The sequence below is a fragment of the Hemicordylus capensis genome, chromosome 15, assembly GCF_027244095.1.
Source record: "Hemicordylus capensis ecotype Gifberg chromosome 15, rHemCap1.1.pri, whole genome shotgun sequence".
Lineage (NCBI taxonomy): Eukaryota > Metazoa > Chordata > Lepidosauria > Squamata > Cordylidae > Hemicordylus > Hemicordylus capensis.
Window position 1 is genome coordinate 19,478,227 of NC_069671.1, and position 25,763 is coordinate 19,503,989.

Genomic DNA, 25,763 nt, shown 5'->3' on the forward strand with positions numbered 1-25,763 from the left:
AGTCTTTTAAAAATGTTTATTAACATGGAAATCCCACTCAAAGGACATAGAGACCCAGGAAGCTGCCTTATCCTAGGAGTCAGCCCATTGGTCCATCCAGCTCAGTATGGTCTACCCTGCCTGGCAGCGGCTCTTCAAGATCTCAGGTAAGAGTCTCTCCCAGGACTACCTGGAGATGCTGCCAGGGAGTGAACCTGGGGCCATCAGCATGAAGAGCAGATGCTCAGCCACTGAGCTATAGCCCCATCCCCAAAGCGGAATCTCGGACAGTAGGCAGTGCTCACATGGAGTTGCCCATCCAAGTGCAGACCAGGGCAGACCCTGGTTAGCAAAGGGGACCGTTCAGGCTCACTCCTGCAAGACCAGCTTTCCTCTCCAATGGGTACTTTTCAATGTGAATTAAAAGCTTCTTGTTTATAGGTTTTAGTGATTAGTGAGGAACTGCCTGTTAATTGCCCCGTATCTGTCAGCTTCTGTTCCCTGAGAGGAACAGGGAGTGCTTATTCTTGGTTTCCTTGCATTATTTTATTTTATCCGTTAAGAGAAAAATCGCGCTATTTCTCCACCAAAAAAAGGAGAAAATAATGGGAGGAAAACAACTGGTTCACGCACATACCTAACCCTCCTAGAGGAACAGAAATGGATGAATACGGGGCAATTCATCACTAGTCCACCAGTTGTGGTGAAAAGGAAGCAACAAAACAGCCCAGACTTGCAAACCAGAATATAATTAAAGGCACAGTAGTCCTGAAAATCCTCAATAGTACTTTGCCAGTGGACAGGAGGGATTGCAGCTCCAGAGAAAAATACCAGCAGGGTATGCAGTTAGGAAGATAGAAAGCTGACGTATACTGAGTCAGACCATTGGTCTATCTAGCTCAGTATTGTCTACCCAGACTGGCAGCGGCTTCTCCAAGGCTGCAAGCAGGAGTCTCTCTCAGCCCTATCTTGGAGATGCTGCCAGGGAGGGAACTTGAAACCTTCTGCTCTTCCCAGAGCGGCTCCATCCCCTGAGGGGAATATCTGACAGTGCTCACACATGGAGTCTCCCATCCAAATGCAAACCAGGGCAGAGCCTGCTGAGCAAAAAGGGAACAACTCATGCTTTCTACCACAATACCAGCTCTCCTCCCAGTTTGCAAAGCAGGAAGCACAAGCCAACGTCCAGGCCACCATCTCCACACATACCATCACGCACAAGCAGTGTTCCCTCTAACAGGGATTCCCAGATGCTGTTGACTACAGCTCCCAGAACCCCCAAGCAAAAACCATTGCAGCTGGGGATTCTGGGAGTTGTAGTCCACAACATCTGGGAATCCCTGTAAGAGGGGAACACTGCTCACAAGCATTCAAGGGTGCAAAACGCTGCCACCTCAGCCAAGCGATAAAGCAAGAATCCATCCTTTACACTCACCAGCTGCAGTTTGATCTGAGCACACACAGATTTCCTCTTCACGGCTGCAAGGCTGCTGGTGAAGGTCTTCCTCACGCAGCCAATACGTTGGAGGGCAGGTTGGGAACTCCCCTCCAGGCCCGCCACTGAGCGGCATATCAGGGGCGTTTTAGACCTTGGCAGGAACAGTTTCTTCAGAGCATCTCTGTCAGGAAAGAAACCGTGCCAGGTGGGCCACTCAGGATTCAGGGTCCTTGTCCGTTTTCCAAGGAGCAGGGGTTTCCAGATGTTGAGGACTACAACTCCCAGCACCCCTAGCTGCAATGGCCTTTGGCTGGGGGAGATGGGAGTTGTAGGCAACCATATCTGGGAATCCCAGTGACAGGGAGCACCGGTCCTGCTGCCCGAGAAGGTGGGCCTTTGGGGAGAGGGGTGCATGGAGGAGGCTCCGGAGAGGGGCCACACACAGCCTGCGCTGGGACAAAAAGGGGAACCGGGGAGAGAGATTTCTGAGAAGTGCTTGCAAAATGGCGGGACACGGGGTGGCAAGAATCTGGGTGGGTGGCTTGAGTAACATCCCCACCCGCTTGAAGGTTACTCTAGAGGAAAACAATCTGCGGACAGCTTCCGCGCTCCCTAGAGCAGGGGGTGACAGCTGCGGCACAGGCAAAAGAACTGGCATTCCTGTCCAGCCACCCAGGCCCCTTCGTCCATCTATGGGGGTGGGGGCAAAGATCTGTTCTGGTGCTGAGCTCTGCAAAACCTGCTTCCTCCATGTTCCAAAGGCTGCACAATGGATCACGTTTGCTTTCCAGCCCCAGCCAGCTCCCAAGCAGCCACCAGAGAGATTTTGCGCATCCTCCATCCATCCATCCATCCATCCAATTGGTTCACCGCCCCAAACTTCCGTCTCTGGGTGGTTTACAATATACAACAAGCCAAAAAACACACAGAGACTAAAAGCCTTAAAACAATTTAAAACCACCCTCGAATTAAAAAGCTTGGGGGAAGAGATAACGGTTGTCTTTTTCAGGCAATGAAAAGACCAGAGGATGAGGGAGGCGAGGGACCAGAGCTGCAGCCATCCTGCTTTGCCTCCAGGCAGAGAATTGCGCCCCCCCCCATCAACTTCCCTTCAGAGCCCCAGGGGAGACTTTTGCAAGTTTTCCAGCTCCAATTAAAGCTCCCTCTCTTCCCCATTAAGGAGGGGATGCAGTTCCAACCACACACGTGGTGCTCATCAACAAGATGCGTTATTGTCAGGCGGGGGGGGCGGAAGGGGGAGCTTGGTGATGGGGCCAGAGCCACCAGCTTGCCCGCAGCGCAGAGGGCAGCGCTGCAGAATGGGAATGGCTGCAGGGGAGGGAGTCTGGCCCTCTGCAGCCTTCCTCCAAGGGGCCATCGCTTGCCCCACATCCCTGCCGCCATCACTTGCCATCTGTGCTGCACTGCACAGTGACATGATTACCCAATGCTATCGATCAAGTGGGTAGAGAGTTGTTTTTTTCTCTCTTTCTCCGAATCTTAGAACCCAGGATCATCCATTGACACTAAACGCTGGGAGACTCAGGACAGACAAAAGCAAGGACCGTTTTGACCCAATAGTGCCGTTAAACTGTGGAATTCGCTGCCACCAGATGTGGCAAGGGCCACCAATCGAGGTGGTTTTCAAAGGGGGTTAGACAAATTCATGGGGGATAGATCGGAGCATCGACGACGTCTACTAGCCTAGATACTTCCAGGCAGTCCAGAGTGGGGCATGCCCCTGAACACCAAGAGCCAGGGTGCTTTCCAGACTAGACCCTGCAACGGGGTCATGTCATATCTCAGAAGGGTGCTTCCACCCTTCCTGCGTCGTGACACCTGGGATTCTGCTTTGGAGCCCCAACCCCCACGGGATGCAGCACGCTGACCCCAAAGCTTCTCACGCGGATTACCGGCCCCCGGCTGCGGGACTTACATCTTCGACTGCTGAAGCACCTCGATGGCATTCTGGGCCGAGAGATTCCACTTGGCTTTGCTCACCCAGCCGGTGGCATCGTAGCGGACCGGATCCCTGCCCAGCTGGTGCGCAACCTCAAACTGCAGGGCCCGCTCACACTTGCGGAGGGATGCCTGTCCTGCAAGGAGAAGGCGAGAGTGCGGCAGTGCTGTGGCTGACCCAGTCCTCGTCCCGCGCGGCAGCGCAGCTTCTGCATCAAGAGCTTGCGCCCCCCTGCCCCACTCCGGCCCCCTAGTATTTTACCTTCGTCACTCAGCCCCTCCTTCACAAAATAAGAGCACAGGCGGTTGAGGGCCGTGCTGTCACTTGAACCTTGGATCAGGGCCTCCTCATCTAGGATCCAGAGCAGACCTTTTGGATCTTCTCCTTGGCCTCCAGGCGACAGGTGAACCTGGAGGGGGTGGGGTGGGGTGGGGTGGGGGAGAGGGGGGGATGATTTCAAGAGGATTGTCAGGACCTCTTAAGAGAGGAGAGCTGGTCTGGTGGGAGCCAGCATGACTTGTGCCCTTAGCTCAGCAGGGTCTGCCCTGGTTTGCATTTGAATGGGAGACCACATGTGAGCACTGGAAGAGATTCCCCTTATTAGGGGATGGAGCCACTCTGGGAAGAGCAGAAAGTTCCCAGTTCCCTCCCTGGCAGCATCTCCAAGATCGGGCTGAGAGAGAGACTCCTGCCTGCAACCTTGGAGAAGCCGCTGCCAATCTGTGCGGACAAATACTGAGCTAGATGGACCAGGGGTCTGCCTCAGTAGATGGCAGCTTCCTAGGTTTCTATGACCACAGGAGCCTCATGGCAGTCTCAAAAATCAACCGGTGCCCAGTTCTCTCTCAGGGGAGTCCTGCAGATGTGGTCCTCCCTTCCACATAGCCAGAAGACAGCCCCCTCTCTGGTGGAGATGCCGTATTTCCCCCACCATCCAAACTGTAGCTTTGCTACTCAAGAGAAATATCCCTCCCTCCCTCCCTCCTCTCAGCTGCAGTATGGTGCTCATTGTGTTTATGCACAGGGTTCCCTCTAAGGCATGGGCATGTGCTCACACACACACACACACGGAGGAGAAGGAAGAGAAAGAGGTTCCCCATCCTCAAAGGGGTCACAGTCTAAAAAGAAACACAAAGGCAGACACCAGCCACAGCCACTGGAGGGATGCTGTGCTGGGGACGGAGAGGGCCAGTTGCTCTCCCCTTGCTCCCTGCAAAGAGCCCTCACTTTGGAAGGTGTCTCCTTGCTCAGTGAGCAGGGCAACAGGTATGAAAACACCTCAGGACACCTCTGCCCCTCCTCCATTTTGCACCACCCCGTTCTCAGGTACCAATGGAACAGGGAGGCACGTTTTGATTCCCCTCACGGCTTAAGTTCAGACTGGGGTCCCCAAGTGGTGCTGTTCAGAGTCTCAGCCCTTGCCCGAGGGGGACTCCAGCCCACCACCATCTCTGCCGCTTGACGTCATGGGGGAACACCCAGACCGCTTCACACCCTTTGTGCCTCTTCTCTGGCGTGGCTGCGTATTCATCCAGCCTGACCCCGCCTGAGGGCCCATGTTTACCTCTCTGTACTCGCACGCTCACATTAAGAGTTTGCCAAAGGAAGCCCTTCTCCTGTCAACACACCGCCATGTCCTTCGGGAAAACGGCTCCCCTCCATCAAATGTTGTTCAAGGTGTGTGTTGCTGCCTGGAAGTGTGTGTGTGGGGGGGGGCGCACGGGCAGCACAAAACGGCCTCTCCAACCCCCTCCCACGTTTCTTCATTACCTGGAATGAGTTTTGATCTACAATAGCCACAGTCGCCGCTGGGGAGAGCTCAGGCAGATCAAAAGGCACCTCGACATTTTCCTAGAAGACATGAATCGGGAAGTTGGAGTTTAGAAGCTGAGTGAAAGAACAAAAGGACTGATTTCAATTTAAAACAAAAAACAAAACAAAAAACCCAAAAGCATCCCTCCTGTGTCTCTGCTTCTCCTCTCTTGCTTTGCGACACTCTGAACTGCGCTGATCAAAGGATGCCTCTTCCGCGCCTTTGAAATGACGGCTTCTCCGCAGCCAGAGGTGTCTTCCCCCAGGACATGCTTGCCAGATAATGTCACTCACAGAGACAGGCACCATCATGCAAGTGAGTGGCAAGAGCCTTGAGAAACAAGGGATGCCCTTCAGCTGGAAAGACTCACCAGCAAGTTCTACCCAGAGGCCAATGGCTTATCAAAATGAGCCTCAGAAAATGCCCTTGAGGCAATGCCCTCTTGTGTTCCTTCGGCTCAGCGTGAAAGGCTCTGTCCCTACCAGGCTGTCACCTGGTGAATCCCCTTCCCAAGATGTCCAGCGGCCTATGAAGCTGGTGTGAGAGGTGCGCCAGGTATCTCCCGGTGTTGGATTCTGAACTGGGGACGGGCCATCTCTCCGTGGCGGAGCATCTGCATTGCACACAAAAGGTCCCCCTGGCAGCTTCTCTAGATCAGGCTGGGCAAAATCCCAGTCTGAACGCCCAAGAGCAGGCAGCTTTCTAAATTAAACCCTGCAGCAGTGTCACTACGGATCTGCTAAGTGTGCTTCCGTACTTCCTGTGTTGTGACACCGCAGTCCCTGCGCTGACAGCAAGGGGCCGCCCACCTTTCCGATGCCTTCTTTCAGATTTTATCTTTGCATTATAGTGCTGCAACATTGCATGTGCGTTGCAAAAAAGTCACTTTATTTTCCCGTTGTAGGAGATGGAGATTCTGGGGATTGTTTTCAATACGATCCTGCCAAGCCGAAGCATTTTACCCCATTGCAGCATGTAACCTGGAAAGCACCCAGCAGGAGAGGTGGGTGGTTTCCAGATAGCAAGCCTTACAACGGAAAAAGTGGTGTAAACGGCAACATTTTGTGTGCCAAATTCAAACTGCAGTTGAAATCCGATATGAGGTCCGTTGTAATATCGGGCAAATACAGCAGTTTGTGTTGTTTTGGGGTTGTTGTTGTTTTTTGCAATACTGATGTGACGTTATAGGGCTGCAATGCAGCAATAAAATCCAAAAGGCAGCATCGGAAATGTGGACGGCACCTTGCTGTCAGCGCAGGGACTGCGGTGTCACAACACAGGAAGTACGGAAGCACATTTAAGGGATACGCCGTGGCACTGTGGTAGCATGCAGTCTGGAAAGCGCCCTGCTGCCAGTCAGAGAGCGGGCAATTCCGAGCGAGGTGTTTCAGGATACGGCAACATCAATTGTTGATAAGCCTTGGATTTTGGAGGCCCTCCTCTGCTGAATATGTTTACCAAAGTTCAAGTCCAAAACTCCTGGTAGACTCCAAACAAAATACCAACATGTGTGATCCTTCTAGAAGTAGAGCACCAGAACTTTCAAGGGGGCGCTCCTATTCCCCTTCCTGTCCTTTCACAGTAAAATGCACACTAAAAGAACATTGAAAGGCACTCGCAACCATGTTCTACACTTTTTCAAAAACAGGAGAGGGGTTTGCTTTTAAGTGAATCCCCACCACCCCCCTTTGAAAATCTTGGAAAATGCATTCTTGTCCTCTTTGCAAAGCAGGGTCTGCTATGGTTTGCATTTGGATCAGAGACTACACATGAGCACTGCTGCAAGATATCCCCCTTAGGGCAGGGGGAATAAATGCCACAGGAAAGAGTGGCTGCAGATTGGAGAGCTGCTTCCAGTCAGTGTAGACACAATACCCCACTTCTTTGGAATTCCTTTCCCCTTCAGATTAGTTGAGTCCCCTCTTCACCGGTCTTTAAATCCTTACTGAAGACCTTTCCTGTTCGCTGGGCATTGGCCCTGTAGTTTACTTTATTTCCTTTCCATTATCTATTCTAGTTTGCAATTTTTTAATTGAATTTTTGATTGTAATTTTTAACGTTACCTTATTTACATGTCATTGTACACCGCCCGGAGTCTTTGGAGTGGGCGGTATATTAAATGCTTCAAATAAATAAATAAATAAATAAATAAATAAACAAATAAATGACAGAGCTAGATGGACCAAGGACCTGTCTCTGATGCCAAGAGGCAGCCTTCTTCCTTTGAACAGAATACGAGCCTTGCTGGATCAGGCCCAGGGCCGACTTCGTCCAGCAGCCCATTTCACACAGTGGCCCACCGGATGCTTTGGGAAGCCAGAGAGCAAGGAGCAGGAAGTGTGCCCCCACCTCTCCAGCCATTGCTCCCCTGGCAACTGGGATCTGGAGGCATCCTGTCTTTGAACACGGAGGTAGCATCTCATCATCTGGACTAGTAGCCACCGATACAGCCCTGCTCTCCGTGAAGGCACAGGCAGAAGACTTACCTGCTGGTACCTCTCCAGCGCAGACACAAACGTCCTCTTGTAGAAGAGTCCCTGCAGCCGCTCTTGGGCATAGTTGTGGCAGAACTCTTCGAACGTGGCCGCCCGTTCCTTCTTCTGGTGCCGGGGGTTGTGGAAGCCGGGGGTGTCCACCACCATGATGGAGGCCATGGAGAGGTGACTCGAAGAGAAGGCTCTGAGGAAGCCAAAGGAGAGCTCGAGGCAGGCATGGCACACAAGGCCACCAGGAAGCATGCCCAGATGCTAGTGTCGACTACAATGCCCATCATCCCCAGCCAAAGGCCATTGCTGCTGGGGCTGATGGGAGTTGTAGTCAACAGCATCTGGGAATCCCCATTACAAGAGACACAGAAACCATGCCCTGAAAGAACATTCGCAGGTGAATTTGGAAGAGATTTCCTTGCCTGAATTGCATCCAGTCCTTGTCAGATCTGCATCAGCCATCACTTGCTGAGTAGGGGAACCTAGCTGGATACCTTTACTTGTGCAGAGACCACGCCACACTTCTAGTATCACATCACCCTAGAACCAGGGGTCATCCCATGAAATGGATTGCCAGGAAATTTAGGACCAACAAACGGAGGTACTTTTTCACACACCCAGCAGGGCTGTTCTTATGCGATGTTCTTCTGTTGACAGTCTTCAATATGGGCAGGATACTCATAACATAGGAAGCTGCCTCCTTAAGAACATCAGAACAGCCCTGCTGGATCAGGCCCAAGGAGGCCCATCTTGTCTAGCAACCTGTTTCCCACAGTAGCCCACCAGATGCCCCTGGGGAGCCCACAGGCAAGAGAGGAGGGTGTGCCCTCTTTCCTGCCACTGTTGCTCCCCTGCAACTGGGATTCAGAGCTGAATCCTGTTCTGAGGCTGGAGGTGGCCTCTAGTCCTCCAACATAAGAACCACTGGTCCAACTACTGTCTTCAATGACCAGCAGCAGCGCTCCTAGATTACAGGGCAGAGTTGCTCCTCCCAGCCCTACCTGGAGATGCTGCCAGGGTTGAGCTCAGCTCAGTGGAAGGAGATCATCTTCCTTCCATGCAGAAGGTCCCAAGTTCACTCCTTGGCAGCATTTCCAGGAAGTCTCTCACACGCGGCTTTTAAAGCCCTTTAACTCACATCTGCTTGGGACCAGGCTAGATAAGAGAGTGCCTCCTTTATCATGAACCCTCCTGCCTTTAACGAGGTTCTGGAGAGGTCCGGTTACGGCTGCCACTGGCTCGTCTGGTGGCTACTCAGGACCGGGCTTTCTCTGTGGTTGCCCCAGGGCTTTGGAATGGGCTTCCTGCTGAAATAAGAGCGTCTCCTTCTCTGTTTGTTTTCAGGATGAACCTCAAGACTTTTCTGTTCTTACAAGCTTTTAGTTAGAATTTTAATAATTTTAATAATTTGTTTTATACTGTTTTTATCATGTTTTGTGTATTTTAACCTGTGGTTTTAACATTTGGATTTGTACAACACCTAGAGATTTACATATCAGGCAGTATAAAAATATGATAAACAAACAAACAAACAAATCTCTTCCAGAATGGAGGGGGTGCGTTCACATATCGGCCAGATTTACCCCAAAGTCCCTGCGAGTTATCGGAGCGGTTCACACACAATTCGGGTTTATCTCTGAGTGTTGGAGTGTAGCCCGATTTACATCTGAGGTTTAAAAAATCCATGATTTGCGTTGGTTTTTGGGGACAATTTTCCAGTTCGCAGCAAAGCCTCCCCATAAACCCGTAATAAAGCCTGCTGTGTGTCAACATCCCTGGTAGGGCTAGGAAAGACGTCTGCCTGAAATCCATGAGAAGCTGCTGCCAGTCAGTGTTGACAATACTGAGCTAGATGGACCAAGGGTCTGACTCGGTAGACAGCAGCTTCCTAACTTCTTTTTCATGTCAACCGCCTAGAGCCATCTGGGTGGGGCAGTATAAAAATTTCATAACTAAACAAGCAACCTAATAAGATGCACTTGAGCTGTGTGGATGCCATGGAGATGACTCCCTCGGACCGCTCCCTTGGCACTGCAGGCTGGTTGACGCTGGGCAGGCCCCGGGGAGCCTCTTTCCCGGGAGCAGAGCGGCCAGGCAGAGCCTTCTCGCCTCTCCACCCCAGCAAGGTGGACGGGAGCCTCAAGTAATTACTACGACCACCGCCTTGTCAGGAGGCAGGCGGAAGGCCAGGCCTATCTATCGCTCCGGACCGTCGGATCTTCCTCGTAATGAAGCTTTTTATTAGGAAGCAAACACTGCCAAGCCCCACGAACGGCTTGTTATCCAACTCCCCCAACTGGTTCATTAATCTCAACATGCTGGTAACCTTCGCTTCCATCCTGCAAAGTTGAATCCATTATTGATAAGTAAACAAGCTCCCTTCTCGACACTGAGCACAGTTCCCACCCACCCACCCCGGCTTTCCCACCCACCCACGTTTGTTGCTTTTACACACACACACACACACACAACACACACACAGAGCCTTTGTAGTTGCAGCTACAGAGATGGCTGTGGGGAGCCGTGCTTGCATAAAAGCAGCTGCCTGCAGGAAGCAGCCCAAACGGCCACAGAGCAAGAGATCCATCTACTAATGGGAAAAGGCAGCACGGATTCGGGGGAGACCCTCCCCTGAAGAGCCCCTTTCCATCCCAGAAAGCGCCGACCCACAGAGAAGCTCCGTCTCCCTCCGTCAAAGGAGGAATTATTTCAGACACCCCAGAGGTCTAGGAGAGCGAACTGAAAGCAGTTGGACTTGCTTGACAAACTGGCTCACCTCCCCGTGTGATACCGGCAGCTTCCCCTCTTGAGTGCAACAAAATTATCTCCGTCTCAAGGAGAAACGGGACAAAGAGGCCAAGTGATTCTTTTCTTCTTCCTTTCTTTTAAGAATCAGGAAGACCAGCCCAGATACCCCAGCAGCACACCGGCCTCCGCGTAATCATCCACAGGCCCACAGCTGCAGGGAACGGGAAGGACAGGTTCACGGGGTGGATTGGGGTGTGGGGCTGCAGTTCCCCCACTGTCTTGGAGACACCCAGAGGCGCTGCCAGGAGTGCAGGAATCACTGCCGTTTCATGGCACGGCACTTGACTTATTTACTATGATGTTTCTATCCCGCTCGTCCTCCAAGGAGCCCAGAGTAGGGTTCATGGTTACGTTTATCCGCACAACAGCCCATTTTTTAGGATGTCCTGATACTAATCCACTGTAGAACTTGCATGCAGAAGGTCCCAGGTTCCCTCCCGGGGAGCATCTCCAAGACAGGGCTGAGAGAGACTCCTGCCTGCAACCTTGGAGAAGCCGCTGCCAGTCTGTGAAGACAATCCTGAGCTAGGCGGACCAAGGGCCTGACTCGGTAGAAGGCAGCTCCCTATGACAGAGTCAGGACAGCACACTACCCACCTTGCCAGTTCCTTTGCCCAGGGCTTTCCTCAAGCTGATCACAGAAAAGTGGTTTGTAGGGGTGTGTTGCGTGCATGTGTGTGCGCGCATGCGCCATGTGCACCTTGGAAGTGCCTAAAACAAAACCTCCTCCTACCTGTTGATGAGAGACACCACCGCTGCAAAGAGCTCCTCGTACAGCCCTGCTGCTATCCCCTCCACGCACTCCGAGCCAGTCAGCTTGGGCCCTAGAAGAGAAAGACACAGACCGCTTGGCCTCCTGACTCTGCCTTTGGACCCAGCCGCAGAGGGCTCTCTAGGCACGCTGGCCGCACAGAGCTCTGCCATCAAGCCAGGAAGCTGTGGCCAGAACAAGAGGGCAACGTGCCCCCAGAAGTTCGGGGCCAATCAGCCTCCTTTCCTATGCAGGTGTCAGCCTCTGCCTCCTCGGAAGTTCTACCTGTCCCCAGGAATAGGCAGCATGAAAGAGGTAAAATGCACAGGAAAAAAAAACAAACAAACAGGTAAAATGCACAGAAATAAAAACTGATACCTGCCAGTAGTCTCCAAGCAGGAGACTCTCTAGAAATGCACAGGAGCTGGAGAGGCACTCTCTTAACATCCCATTCCAGAAATATCATAGCAAAAATAAAAGTTTGGATGAGAAGGAAGAACCACAAGAAGCTTCTCCAAAAGAGGTTCCATTTTTCTCATTGGCCCAAAAAGGAACACAGAAAAGCCAAAAGTTCTAAAAGCCCCCCCCGCCCCGCCGGGGCCAAAAAAAGCCCCTTAATGTACCAGGCCTCCTTCAGCCTTGACACCGCCTCCAATGGCCCCAACATTTCTGACCTCCCATTGGCTAGTTTATCTTTTAACCACTGTGACAAAATCCAGACCTCCATCCTCTTAAAGAATTCACTTCTTTACTGCTTGTAAAGAGGACTAAACTAATGACCGCGGGTACAGCCACCAGCCTCAGAATTGACAATGAAGACACTGAACTGGTGGATAGCTTCTGCCTTTTAGGATCGACTGTCAACAGTAAAGGATCCTGCAGTCAAGAAATATGCCGCAGACCAGCACTTGGCAGGGTTGCAAGGAAGGCCTTGGAAAGGATATTTAGATGCCGTGACGTGTCTACACCTACAAAGATTAGAATCGTTCAGGCAATGGTTTCCCCCATGACACTCTATGGATGCGAAAGCTGGACTTTGAAGAAGCAAGATAGAAAAGGTATTGACGCTTTTGAACTTGGGTGCTGGAGAGGACTTTTGAGGAGACCATGGACAGCCAGGAAAAGGAACAAATGGATCATAGAACAAATCTTCACTCGAGGCACAAATGACCAGGCTCAAACTCTCATATTTCGGACACATTATGCAAAAAACCAGCTCCCTTGAGAAGTCCATAATGCTGCGGAAAAGTAGAAGGAAAGAGAAGACCAGGATGGCCAGCAGCAAGGTGGATGTTACGACAGCAGTGAATGCACCCCCGAGAGAGCTTAAAGGCCAAGCTGAAGACAGATCATCCTGGAGAGCATCTATCTATGTGGTCGCTAAGAGTCAACACCAACTTGATGGCACTTCATCAATCCATCAATCCTCTTGAAGGGAGAGCATCATTCCACAAATGCCTGACAGACCCACCCTTCACCAATTCCCTAATTTTGTCTGACACAGGAGAGAGGGACATTTTGAACCTCCCCACCCGGAGAGGAGGTAATTAGAATACTCTTTGAACAGGACATGTGAGAGACCCACAGTCGCCTGGACTCAGCTCACCCCCTCCGTAACAGCTATAAAAATAGAGGGCCTGGCCAGCGTTCACCATTTTCCAGCTGCTAATGGGTGTTCCAGGGGAGAAGCTGTAGAGATGTAATGCTCTCTCAGCCAGGGACCTGCCTGTTGCTGCTAGACTCAGGTAAAACTCGGTGCTAGTTAGTTAATGTTCTTTGTATTTTCTTTTGAATTCCTGAGTGCCTTTCTTTACTTCCAGTTTCAACCTCTTTCTGCCCCCGCCCCCAATTCCTCATTCTGTGTGCAACCCTTGTCTCTTAATAATGTTCAGATACTTAGACGTGGCTTCAGTCTGGTTTAAACGGCTTGGGGGGCGGTTACCTGCAAAACTCCTCCCCATGTGCCTCGTAAGGTCGTTTGCTACTGTTGAATTGTTTTCCTGAATAATATATTGTTGTCTAGAGCTGGGTTGTGCGGACTCTGGCTGTACAGTGCCTGTAAGTCCCAAGCCAGGCAGTCCTAGGTTGTGGAAGCCGCATCTAAGTCTGGTCAGTGGCTTTAGATCAGTCTTCAACTGGTGGCAGCCTACCTTGAAGGAGCGGCGTGCTCCTAGATCTGGGGTCAGAGCAATCTCTCTATTGAGGGTAGATCCCAGAAAAGCCTAGAGTCACCCCCATTTTGTCACAACAACTCAGTCATGCCCCTATTAATTAATACAATAAACTCTGTATTGAGCAACCATCCTTCTGAGCATTTTCAAATACTCTCCTCTGTTCTCAGATTTTCCACGGTGGGCACCCAAGAAAGGCCAGCTTGACACAAGTCATGTAGCAAGAACGTGGTTTCTCGGGGCCTCCTGATCCTCCCACAGTAGCTCATGCTCAGCCTGCGATGGGGTTGCCAAAGACGACTCCTCTACCAGGCGGAATCCACCCAAAGCACAGAAGGGCTCAGAACTGCCCGTTCTTGACCCAGGCCACCAAGATGGATCCTGACCGGTCAAGTCTTCTTCTTGACACATCCAAGATAAAATGGTCTCTTGATCTTCCAACATACAAGGGCTTCCTATTAAGATACGGCAAGGAGGCAGGGCCATAGGACCCGGGTGCAGGGGCTAACGGGATGCAAGTAGGCTTAGGTGGCAGGGAGGGGAGTGTGGAGACCTGGAAGTCCGATATAGGAAGCAGGGAAGGAGGAGAGAGAGCGAGAGAGAGAGCACCCTTTGCTCTTGGGCCATGCCAGGGTGGGGGATCACGCCCAGAAGGTGTTTCTGGTAGCTATAGGCCACCTCCAGCTCAGAGGCACGATGCCTCTCAATCCCAGTTGCAGGGGAGCCACAGCAGCAGGAGGGAGGGCATGCACAGACCTCTTGCCTGTGGGCTCCCCAGAGGCATCTGGTGGGCTACTGTTGGAAACAGGATGCTGGACTAGATAGGCCTCCTTGGGCCTGATCCAGCAGGGCTCTTCTTAGGTTCTTAAGGCTGGTCAGAATGCCATCCTAAACTGGATTCGCCACAGCTATGTTTTGGAACTGGCTTGCCACTGAAGCACCCCAAGGGAGGCCACTCCAGTGAGAAAGCGGCTGCAGGGGCCCCCTTGTGCATTAACCGGATGTGGTGAGGAGGGGACGGGGGGGCACATGGGAGCCCCAACCGGAGGGGAAGGTGCAGGACAGGAGGAGCAGCGGCGGCAGCAGCCAGGCGGTTCTTTGAGCCCGTCACCGGTTGGCATCTCCCCAGGAATTGGAGCCGGTTGCTAGGAAACCTGGCACCTTTCGGAAGCAGCGTTTGGAGTCCTTCTTCGCTGCTGGCAGATTGAACACCAGTTGTAAGACACTGTGCACAAATACAAGCCGCAGAGGGGGGAAGGAAAGAGACGGGGGAGGGAGGGGGGAGCCTTGTCAAGGGAAGGCACGGCACGGCAAGGGGGCTGGCAGGGAACAACAGCTCACCCTCCCAGATCGCAGCAGGCAGCTCCTGTCTCTGCTGCCTCCTGCTTTCTGTAAACCTTTCTCTGTGCTTCCCAACACCAGGTATTTACCATGCAAATGCCTGTTTGCAAAGCTAGCTGGACGCCTCTCTCAGCCTCTTTTCTGGAAAGGGTTGAAAAGCAAAAGGGCTTTCAAAGCCAAAGAAAAAGGCTTCGCCTTTTGTGTTTAAGCAGAAAACAAAGCAATTGGAACAAGAACAGCTGATGGCCGTGATTGCCGGCAAAGAAAAGAGGGAGCAATTTGGAGGACAGGTTGACGCAGGAGAGGCAGGCAGGTGTGGGAGGCTGACAGAACCACCAAGTGGCCCGGAGAGCAACCAGCAACCCTCTCGGTCTGTTTGCCCCTCTGCTCTCCCCCCCCCGCCTCGACACAAGCATTCACACACACACACACAATATCCCTCAATAGGGTCAATAGAGAGGAAGGACAAAGAAGCCGGCACTGCAGCGATGCAGAAAGAAAGAGAGCAGGATGTAGGCTGGAGAAGGAGAAGGCCTCCCGGTCCAGAGGCAGCAGGAAAGGTGCAGAGGTGCACACGTGACCCCTGAGAGGCATTCAGCACTTGCAGAGTCAACCCAGGCAGAGGGGAGAGAGAGTTGAGAGAGAAATCGAGGGGAAATGCTTCAAGAGGAGATCGTCGCCCCTCTCCGGAAACAACAGGAGCCAAGGAAGCCTTCGTGGTTTCTGCTCTGCTCTCGGGTCTTTCCAAAACTTCTCTTCCAGTCTTCCAGTGCCCTCCATGGCTATCCCACTCCCTCTCCTTCGCCCGCTTTTCCTGTTCCATGCCTGGCTCTGTGGGGACTTTGGCTCATCCAATTCCGCCACCCTCCACTGTCAGAAGGTCTCCCCGACCTGCCTCAAAGCTCTCTTTCTCCCTTGCTGCCCCTTGAGCCTGCAACTCTGCCATGATTTCTCCCCTCTTCCTTCAAATCTCTTCTTAAAGCCCACCCTTTCCCCTACTACAACTAAAGGTCAAGTAGTGTAACTGAAGTGTCCACAGGTCCCTCCTCTGGCTCCGTTTCTATCTATTCCTTCCCTTATCTCAATATCAAGACTGTAAGCCCCTCGGGGCGGGGAGCTGTGCACTCATTCTTTTCAGAGCAACTTGTGTGCAATGCCCCTCAGTACATGATGGTGCCAGTGCTACTTTCACGCAGAAGGAAGCACAATACCGGCCTCAGGGCGGTCCTGGTCCTCCTCCTGGCTCAGGGCTCCTCCGCCTCTGGCCGTGACCTGCTCGATGATCCTCTTGAGATGGTGCTTGAAGACGGCAGTCGTCAGCTCCTCGAAGTCGCAGCCCAGAACTTCCGCTGCATTGTTCGCCCATTCAAACTTCATGAACTGCTTCCTGCCAACTGGACAGAGAAGGGAAGGGAGAGAAAGGAACTCTGAGAACTTGGCCGCTGGAAAGCGGCATCCCACATTTACCCAGATAGGAGGCAGCTTTGAATTTACAGGGGGTACCAACCTGCAGTCCTCCAGATGCTAATAAACTACAATGCCCATCATCCCCTGTGTTTACCCCAAAGAAAAATAAAGTTGTGCCGTCGAGTCGGTGTCGACTTGTGGCGACCACAGAGCCCTGTGGTTGTCTTGGGTAGAATACAGGAGGGGCTGACCATGGCCTCCTCCTGCACAATATGAGATGATGCCTTTCAGCACCTCCCTATATCGCTGCTGCCCGATAGAGGTGTTCCCCATAGTCTGGGAAACACACCAGTGGGGATTCGAACCGGCAACCTTCTGCTTGTTCGTCAAGCATTTCCCCAAAGAAAGAGGACCCGAATTCAAAATGACCCCCCTATATCTCACAGGAAAGAACTGGGGGTGGGGGGGCTCATCTTGGATTCAGGTAAATACAGTACAAATAAGAAGAAGCATAATATTCACCACCACCAGCACTGTTTGGAGTGTGTGGGGGGGGAGGCAAGAAAACCAGCCCCCTGCCTGGCCAGGCCTTTTTTCAAAGAGGAGGGAAAGAGAAGAAAAAAGCTCAAAATGAATGGCTCCTCAGGTGACGGGCGGCGGGGCCAATGAGGGACAACTTGATGGGAACCATTCATAAAAGAGACAGAGAGCAGAATTAAACTGATTGTAGCAATTAGAGTTCATTTCACCTCTGAGCAGCGCCTTCGATTTTGCACGGCAGGGGCCGTATTTTTATATGCCGAAATGCTGTGCAGCAATCGCTGGCAGTTTCCAAGGCGCATTGTAGCCAAAGAGAACCCACCCAGCCACCCACCCCGGCCGTGCCAGCTCAACCCACCGCTCTGGGCCTTGGAGGGCTGCTGGAGTGAAGCCCTGCGGGGAGGGTGGGGCTCTCCACAAAGCCCCAGAAGCAGCAGCCGCCAAAGTGGCACGTTTGCCCGGGGGCAAGCCTTTTGGCATCGTGAGGACTCCAGCCCACCTTCGCCAGTCAAGTCCTTGCGTGGGAACCACTTCTCCCCAGGAGTAATTATTTCAGCTTCGTGTTTTGAGAAGGATCAATAGAGGGGCAAACTGCAGCATATAAACCTACCCCAAAAGAAATGAGCCGCAGGGCCCGTAATCTGGCAGAAAACCAGTCGCCCCATCGGCTCCGTGTGGGGCGTGGTGGGAGTTCTCGAGAAGGAAAGAAGGATCTTCTGCCCCACTGTCCAGAAGTGGGCAGCAAGGGAGGGTTAAAAGTCTCCCTCTCCCCAGAGACCCCTGGGAACGGTGAGAGGTACCCCAAAATGTCTCCCTCCCTTCAGGGAATCCCTGGGAACTGTGAGAGGAACCAGCCAGGGGTCCCTAGCAAAGAGTACTTTGCATCCGTTGCTGAACGACCATCCCCAGGAGGACTCTTTGAGGGGAATCAGCCAGTGCACACATGAGGAAGCATCCTCATTCAGTAGCAAAAGCACCAAGAATGGAGAGGAAAGAGTCGATCTGGAGGGGAACAGCACATGATGGACTCCATACACTCAGGACTGCCTACACTGACTGGCAGCAGCTTCTCCCAGGTGGCAGGCAGGAGTCTCTCCCAGGCCTTTTTGGAGATGCTGCCAGGGAGGGAACCTGGCACCTTCTGCGTGCAAAGCAGGGACTCTACAACCAAGCTACGGCACCATTCCATAATTTATCTCCTCGCTCCGACAAGCGCATGCACTTTGCGTCAAGAACGCCACAGCAGTTTGCAAATTCTTAATTGAGAGTCAAGAGACTTCATCTGAGATTTCTGCCCTAGTCAGGGCATGCAGGGGCCACTGAGGGGAAATTAGACCCCGCCGGGGGTGGGTGTCAGGTTGGAGGGGACACAACCCAAGAGGGATCCAGAGCGGCGAGTGGGAGAGAGAAGTCTCACCACAACTGAAAGGCAAGTGGTCCAGAGCAACCGAAGGAAGGCAGAGGAGAGCTGGGGCTCTCTGCCAATATGCGGCTAGCCGGCCGGCCAGCCTTTTGCCTCCACTTTGCACGGCTGCGCCAGAAAGCAGCCAGCCCCCAAACCAACCAGTGCCCCACAGGCTGCTCTCCCTCACTTGCACTCTCCTTTCAAACAAAAACCATTTTGCTTAATTGATAACGGAGCAAACACAAACACATCATCCACGGCTGAGCTGCTGCAAGCTGGGAGCTGGCTGCACCGCCGCTGTCTGGCAGTAAATTCTCCCCGTCTCGCTGCCATTGGCTTCAATGTCAGACGTGCAGCGTGGAGCAAAGACAGGGCCACTGTGGACGCCTGGAGAGAGTCGACTCCGGGAAGCCCCTCTCTGCCCGCCGGCTCTGTCTGCAGACAGACCTGCCCGTCCATTTGCCTCCGTGTGTGCTCATGGCAAGACGGATCCACCCGGCTAGAGATCCCAGCTCTCTGGGGCCTGAAGAATGAGAGCATGAGCCAGGCTGATCAAGTTGAGCCAAGCACCCCCAAAAAGGCAGGGCGCAGGGAAGAGGCATCTCGTCTGCGGGTGATGGGAGGCGGGAATCTTCACACACTCATCCCCTAAACCCAGGGGGTTCCTAACAGGGGCGACTCATGTCTCTAGGGGTAACTTGAGGGGCTCCTGGGGGGTGCTCAGAGCCCTGCTGCCTCCCTACGTTGCGGCTGCACTGTTTGTTCCTCACTTGGGGGTGGCCCGCTTGGAACCAACACACACATCTTCAGCGATGTGTCTGCTGCAGAAGGGGGGGGGTAAGGACCCACCCCCTCTGCTCCCGATTGGCTGGCTCCATGCTGAAGCTCAGCCTCCCCCTCCCTTCAGCCTGACTGACAGGCGTCATAAACCGAGCACTGAGTGGGGATTCCCTTGGAAATAAATAGGACAAGCAAACGTGTCCCATGAAATTCCAATCAGACTCTTTAGGAGTCACTCAATGTGGATGTGAACCAGTGACCGGAGAGGCCTGTCTTGTAACGGTAATGTTTAAATCTGTGTGTATGTGTGCACGCACATATGCACAGACCCAAAAGCTCTATGGGGTACCTGAGCAGAAGGTTTGCAACAGAAGGGGTAGACGGGAACCCCAGCTGAAGGAGGCGCCAAGGAGACACACGTCGCATTTTATGCTCACCACAAAATAAAGAGGAGGAGGAGGAAAGGGGACTTGTCTTAGCAACAGCTGCTGCCCCGTCTCTTTTCTGGCCCCTTTGCAAGCAGCAGTAGCCAGAAATGAGGGTCTGTGTTTGGCCCAAAGCCCGGCCGCATGAAGCGAGAGCCGTTTCTCCCTTTCGTGAAGGAAAAGGTCACCACCATCACACAGGCTGGGAGGGCAGCGTGGGTTGGGGAGGGATTGCGGAGGCAGCTCCTGCTCTCCGGAAACTGGATCACGAAGGCCTGCTTGACTCTGCCAGGTGCCCCGATTTCCACCGCCGGATCGAGACCCCAAGTGATGGCTCTTCTCAGATGCTGCCCTCCCACACCGCCCGGAAACCTTCTGCTTGAGCAAGAAGTCACTCCTCAAAAGGGGAATGCTAGAAGAGATGACTTGTGATGGGAGGAGAGCTGGTCTGGCGGTAGCAAGCAGGACTTGTCCCCTTAGCTAAGCAGGGTCCACCCTGGTTGCATGTGAATGGGAGACTACACATGCGAGCCCTGTAAGATGATCCCCTTATTAGGGGATGGAGCTGCTCTGGGAAGAGCATCTAGGAGTTTCCCAGTTCCTTCCCTGGCAGCATCTCCCAGAGGGGGCTGAGAGAGATTCCTGCCGGCAACCTTGGAGAAGCCGCTGCCAGTCTGTGAAGACAATCCTGAGTCCAATGGACCAATGGTCTGACTCAGTAGATGGCAGCTTCCTAGGTGCCTAACACTTTTTAGGAGAGCTGGACTTATGGTAGCAAGCATGACCTGTCCCTTTGCTAAGCAGGGTCTGCCTTGATTTGCATAGGAATGGGAGACTAGATGTGTGAGCACTGCAAGATATTCCCCTCAAGGGATGAAGCTGCTCTGGGAAGAGCAGAAGGTTTCACGTTCCCTCCCTGGCAGCATCTCCCAGAGAGGGCTGAGAGAGACTCCTGCCTGCCACCTTGGAGAAGCCGCTGCCAGTCTGGGAAGACAATACCGAGCTAGATGGACCATCAATGGTCTGACTTGGCTTCCTATGTGTTCCTAAGAGGAGGGGGCTGGCGGAGTCCCAGAGATGGCTTTATCCACATAAAAGCACACCCAAGCACACACCACCCTTCTCTCCTCTGCTTTGATCCATTTTTAAATCTAGGATTCCTTTGATTCCCTTGCCCCTTTCCTGACAGATGGCCGCCAAATCAATACCGGAGCAAAAGGAGGGGGAGCTGAGTGCAGGAGAGGCAGAGCCAGAGGGGTGTTTTTTCAGCCTGTGCTTCAGCCAGCTCTGCCTCCTGATCTCGCTTCCCTCTCCTCCTCCTCCTGAAATCCGTTCCAGAACCATCACGCCAGAATATCTTCAAGGTGCAGTTGCTGCTTGGCCTTAAACTGGATTATTGCGCACAGAACGGAGGCAGAAAGACGCGAGTAAAAGGGAGAGTGAGAAGGGGCCACATCCAGGGACAGATTTGGGGTTGCCATGAAGGAGGAAAGTGGGGGACTGACAGATATGGCCCCCAGGGCACCACCCACCAGGAGACTCTTCTGTGCAAGAAATGGACAGGAGCTGGGCAAGAGTGCCACTGAGCATGCACAAGAGTTGCTCAACAATTAGAGATTTCATATCTGTTTGCTCACATCCTCCAGAGAAGCAGGAGCAGAGACTGGAAATCCCTTGGGGAAGAGCACAGGATGTTGATCGACCTTGATTTAGAGCTCCCCTGCATTGCTAAGAGCCAGAGGGGTTGCTCAGGAACAGGCTCAAGGGGTCTGTGCCCAAATTCAGCCAAATCTGAAATTCCTTTGCAAATATTCTCTCCCATTTCACAGTTAAGGATTCGGGAACGGCTGAGGGCAGGGAGTCCAGAAGGCATGCACCCAGCAGACCAAGACCATCCCCTCCAAAGGAGATAACTTTCCTAATTTTGAAACAATTAATCCTTGATTAATAGGAGAAATTAGCATAAGACGTGCTGTGACATGCCGCCAGGGACGTTTCTATACGGCCTGGCCGATGCTGCCATACCTCGTACCAAGGCCCTTTGAAACCCAAGTGTGTAAATCATCAGTCTCTGGCAGCAGAATAGGTCAGAGCCCATCTTTAAAATAATTTATGAAGACGATCACAGTCACTCTTCTCTTGCTCTCATTGAAGGTTCTCCTAGCTATAATTCAGACACAGCTCCCCCTCTCCCAACACATGCATGCGCATGCGCACGCGCACACGCACACACAAATAAATAAAATGAAATGAAAAACTGTTGAGAGTCAGGCTCTGTCTAGGCCACCTGGGAACGCAACAGGTAGGGACAGAGAGAGCCCAGCGTGATCAGATTCTCCTCTGTTCATTATTTTAATAAAATGCCATCAAACCACTGAACCAGCATATTGAAAATCAAGCAGGCTAGTTCATTGCATCAGCACTGGCAGAGATATTTCCTCTTGCAGAAGCAGCCAGAAGGACCCACCAGCTGGGACCGAAGCCTCAATGCAGGGCAGGGGGCAACCCTTCCCCACCTCCCACTGCTGCAGCCCCCAGTCCAAACCAGTTAGCTCCCACAGTTTCCATTAACCACAGAGAGGAAGACTCGCCAACCTGAAACTGGGGAGTTTTTGATTCCTTGTCAACTGGCAGCTTCCCCCTGTGAATTTGTCTAGTTCCCCTTTGAAGCCATCAGAGAGGGTGCCTATCTCCAAATCTTGTGGCAGAGAGTTCCACATGTTGATTATGCATTGTGTGGAGGGGGACTAGCAGAACCTCCTGCTAGACATTTGCACTGAACGGCCCCAAGTCTGTGGAAGGAGAGGCCAGCCATGACTCTGCCCTCTGGCTCAGCCACAATGCAGACAGAAAGGGGCCCCGAGGAAGGCGCTGTCTGCCCTTCCCAGCCTCATGGCCTCCTGGGAGGACCAGTCTGAAAAGACGGGGAAAGAGCTGGGGGGCTTGAATTCTCTGCCCAGCATTTCCATCCCCGGCAGACTGGGCCTGCCTTTCTGTGTTGCTCTGAAGCCAGGGCCGACAGAGAACCAGGCACACGGGCACCTCTCTGGAGCACACAAGATCTCCCCTCTCAGGCTGCAGTGAGACATCTAGCACACACACACCCCTCTCTGCCCCCCAGAGACCATTCCCGCGGCCCCCTCCCCTCCGGCCAGTTCTGGCAGCCTCTTACCTTTGCAGGCTCCTGCAGCTCCCAGGTGGTAAATGCCAGCCAACACCCGCCAAATCGCCTTCTGCTCCTCCACTGTGACCCCCAGGGTCTCCATGGCCGCCTGGAGCTGCAGGAAGGCAGCCAAAGCCTTCTGCTTCTCTTCGGCCTGTGAGGAGAAGCCCCAGGTGGGGAAAGGGACAGTCAGTCCGTCGGCAGGCAGTCTGGATTTTCGAGGAAGGGGGACCTGTCACCTTAAGCGGCGCAGCGGGGAAATGCTGGACTAACCAGCAGAAGGTTGCCGGTTCGAATCCCCGCTGGTTCTATATCGGGTAGCAGCGATACAGGAAGATGCTGAAAGGCCTCATCTCACACTGCGTGGGAGGAGGCCATGGTCAACCCCTCCTGCATTCTACCCAAGACAACCACCGGGCTCTCTGGGCGCCAGGAGTCGAAAACTGACTTGACGGCACATTTTACCTTTACACTTTACCTGCAGGGAAAGCAGGGCTAGAGGTGGAGGGGGCTGCACACACAGAGGCAAACCCCCTCTTACTTATTTTAAAAAGAACAATCGGAAAACAGAACTTATTGCAAATTTAAATATTGGCATTCCAGCCCTGAACAGAGTGGACCCAGGGAGCTGCCATATACTGTCATTTCCACCTGCCATTTTGCAGCAAGGAACCATTTTGTGGCTCTTAAAAAATAAAATTCCCTGAGAATATTCCCAGATTTCAGAGGCCTTGCTAGAATGCCGGAGAGCAAGGTGCTGTGCGTTATTCCTCTTATTTCAGCTTTTTTGGTCTTTTAGCTTAAGGAACCTGATCCCTGGATTTCCATAGGGGTAGGGTCTCTTTATTTGTGGTTTCCGTACTCGTGGTTTCAGGCAAGAATGGAACCCCTGCAAATAAAGAGGACCTCCTGAATGTTAGCCATTTCATTTATTTATTGATGTCTATATCAACCACTTTGAGAACTTTTGTTGAAAATCAATCAATAAATATTTGTCGTATTCAAAAATATTTGTCGTATGGGTTAGCAGACACCTGCTAACTGAGCAAAGAGACACCTTTTTAAATGGTGATTGTCTTATATTTAGCAGGGGGGGAGCAACTGGCCCTATCCAGCCCTAGCACAGCATCCCTGCAGTGGCTGTTGCTGGTATCTACCTTATGTTTCTTTTTAGACTGTGAGCCCTTTGGGGACAGGCAGCCATCTTATTGACGTCTTGTTTATTTTTCTATGTAAACCGCTTTTAGAACTTTGGAAAGCAGTATATAAATATTCGTAGCAGTAATAGTATTCATCTGTTTCTGTATGAATCGCATGGGGTCCTTGCTCAGAAATTTATCTTATAGAAAACTGGGACACTGGGAATACAGTATATGTCACAGAAAAAGTGTGAGGTATTCCGGTTGCTGGCTGTGTCTCTGTTCATTGGCAAAAGGCACAGCGAGTCTGGCCGGGACCTCATCTGCAGGTCTTTAAAAATGTGGTTCGCCTTTCAGGAATAAGCATGTCGCCGCTTCAAAGAAACAGAGCAAGCCCGGGCTGCCTCTGCCAGCATCAATGCTGATAAGCGTCCAAGCGCAGGAGGGCCTCACTTCACGCAGGACGGCCTCTGAAGTTCCCAACAGGAACCAACTTTCTGTCAATCTCCTTTTGCACTCTCCTTAAGAAACAAGACTTCAAAGAGCAGCTCAAACTGGAGATTTTTTTTTTTTTAATGCCCATGCTGGAAAAAACAGGATTCCCAATGAAATGGTTTGACTGGAGCCTGAGGAGGAGAACCGTTGCGGATCAGGGATGTGCTTTGGTTTCTCTGATCTGGGGGCTGGGCGTTGGGGCTCTCTTTCAGGGGTGGGCACAGTTTATGGGTTGGATGGGGAGGGAAGAGCAGGGCCCTCCCCCCACTGGATGTGGGAGGCAAGCTCTCTGGGTCTGACTGGGAATGGGATTTGTTTTCTCCTTTTCAAGGGGCCAATTCCAAAGAATTGCTCAGCCTTTCCCTAAGGCAGGGAAAGCTGGTTGCAGCTCAGGAGCTCACACCAAAGAAACCTTTGGCAAAACAAATTTCCTTTTTAAAAAGATCTTTGTTTCCCAAACTTCTGGCAGCTGAGGAGCACTTCTTTTCTGATTATTATTTTTTTAATAATGCATGCTGTGCCAGGGTGACCAACCTGACACTCTTGGACTACAACCACCATCCCCAAATCTTGAGCCACCAGAAAGGCCCCCCCCCCCTCCCCGGGAGATTTCACAGTCTGCCTTCAGTCTTGAACAGCCCTCTAAATCCCAGGCAGGAAAAGCCCAGTGATACAACCTGTGTGTGTGTGTGTGTGTGATTTGGAGATTGCAGGGGTCCCTGATGGTTTGGGCTCGGATTCTGCCTCCAGCTGCACCATCCCTCCAGAGACCAAGAAAGCCTCCGCTCAGCACTTTGGCCCAAGTCAGCAGAAAGCTGACTCTTGTGGAAATTGCTAACAGGACAGGTTCAATCCAGGGTCACCCTGGACACAGATACAGCCAGCAGCCGCCTTCATAATGGAAGGAAGCGGAAGGCACTCTTGCACAAGCGAACCTGGGGGGCGGCTTGCTTCCCGGCCCTGGGAATTCAAGCCATTCTCGCTTCAGCGAGTTTGCAATGCAAACAGAAAGCCCTAAACGTCCATTTGCATCACAAATGCCCCTTTCCCAGGCTTTCTTCCACACTAACCATCAGATACCCACGTCAGCAGAGCCAGGGAGACTCGACAGCTATTTAAGGAACATGCCACTGGAAGCACACTCGACCTGGAGTTTGAATCCGCCACATCTGCAAAGGCATTGTTCAGCAGGGGTGTAGACAGAGCGGGGGGGGCTGACCCAGCACAGTTCTGGTCCCCAGGTGATAGGTCTCAAGCAGCCCCCGCCCCCAGCTGATCAACTCTGTGGCCCTCTTGGACTACAGTTCCCATCATCCCCGCCCACATCGTCCAATAGCCAGGGATTATGGGAGCTGGGAGTTGTAGGCCAACAGGAGAGCTGGTCTTGTGGTAGCAGGCATGACTTGTCCCCTTAGCTAAGCAGGGTCTGCTCTGGTTGCCTATGAATGGGAGACTAGAAATGTGAGCACTGTGAGAGATTCCCCTCAGGGGATGGAGCTGCCGCTCTGGGAAGAGCATCTAGGTCCCAAGTTTCCTCCCTGGCAGCATCTCCAAGTTAGGGCTGAGAGAGATTCCTGCCTGCAACCTTGGAGAAGCCGCTGCCAGTCTGAATAGACAATACTGAGCTAGATAGACCAAGGGCCTGACTCAGTAGATGGCAGC

The 25,763-nt window shown here is 52.5% G+C and overlaps 1 protein-coding gene across 2 annotated transcripts in view; it reads right to left on the reverse strand.

Annotated features, from left to right (window-relative positions):
* The window catches only part of MYO18B (myosin XVIIIB), a 108,581-nt gene that overhangs the window by 63,879 nt on the left and 18,939 nt on the right, over nucleotides 1-25,763 (reverse strand). For both annotated transcript variants that reach the window (XM_053280153.1, XM_053280154.1), the window contains 8 exons: nucleotides 22,477-22,621; nucleotides 15,959-16,141; nucleotides 11,218-11,308; nucleotides 7,677-7,869; nucleotides 5,148-5,228; nucleotides 3,639-3,786; nucleotides 3,354-3,513; nucleotides 1,415-1,598 (listed from right to left, as the gene is read on the reverse strand). In XM_053280153.1, coding sequence (XP_053136128.1) covers nucleotides 1,415-1,598; nucleotides 3,354-3,513; nucleotides 3,639-3,786; nucleotides 5,148-5,228; nucleotides 7,677-7,869; nucleotides 11,218-11,308; nucleotides 15,959-16,141; nucleotides 22,477-22,621 — 1,185 coding nt within the window. The remainder of the gene's footprint in view (nucleotides 1-1,414; nucleotides 1,599-3,353; nucleotides 3,514-3,638; nucleotides 3,787-5,147; nucleotides 5,229-7,676; nucleotides 7,870-11,217; nucleotides 11,309-15,958; nucleotides 16,142-22,476; nucleotides 22,622-25,763) is intronic.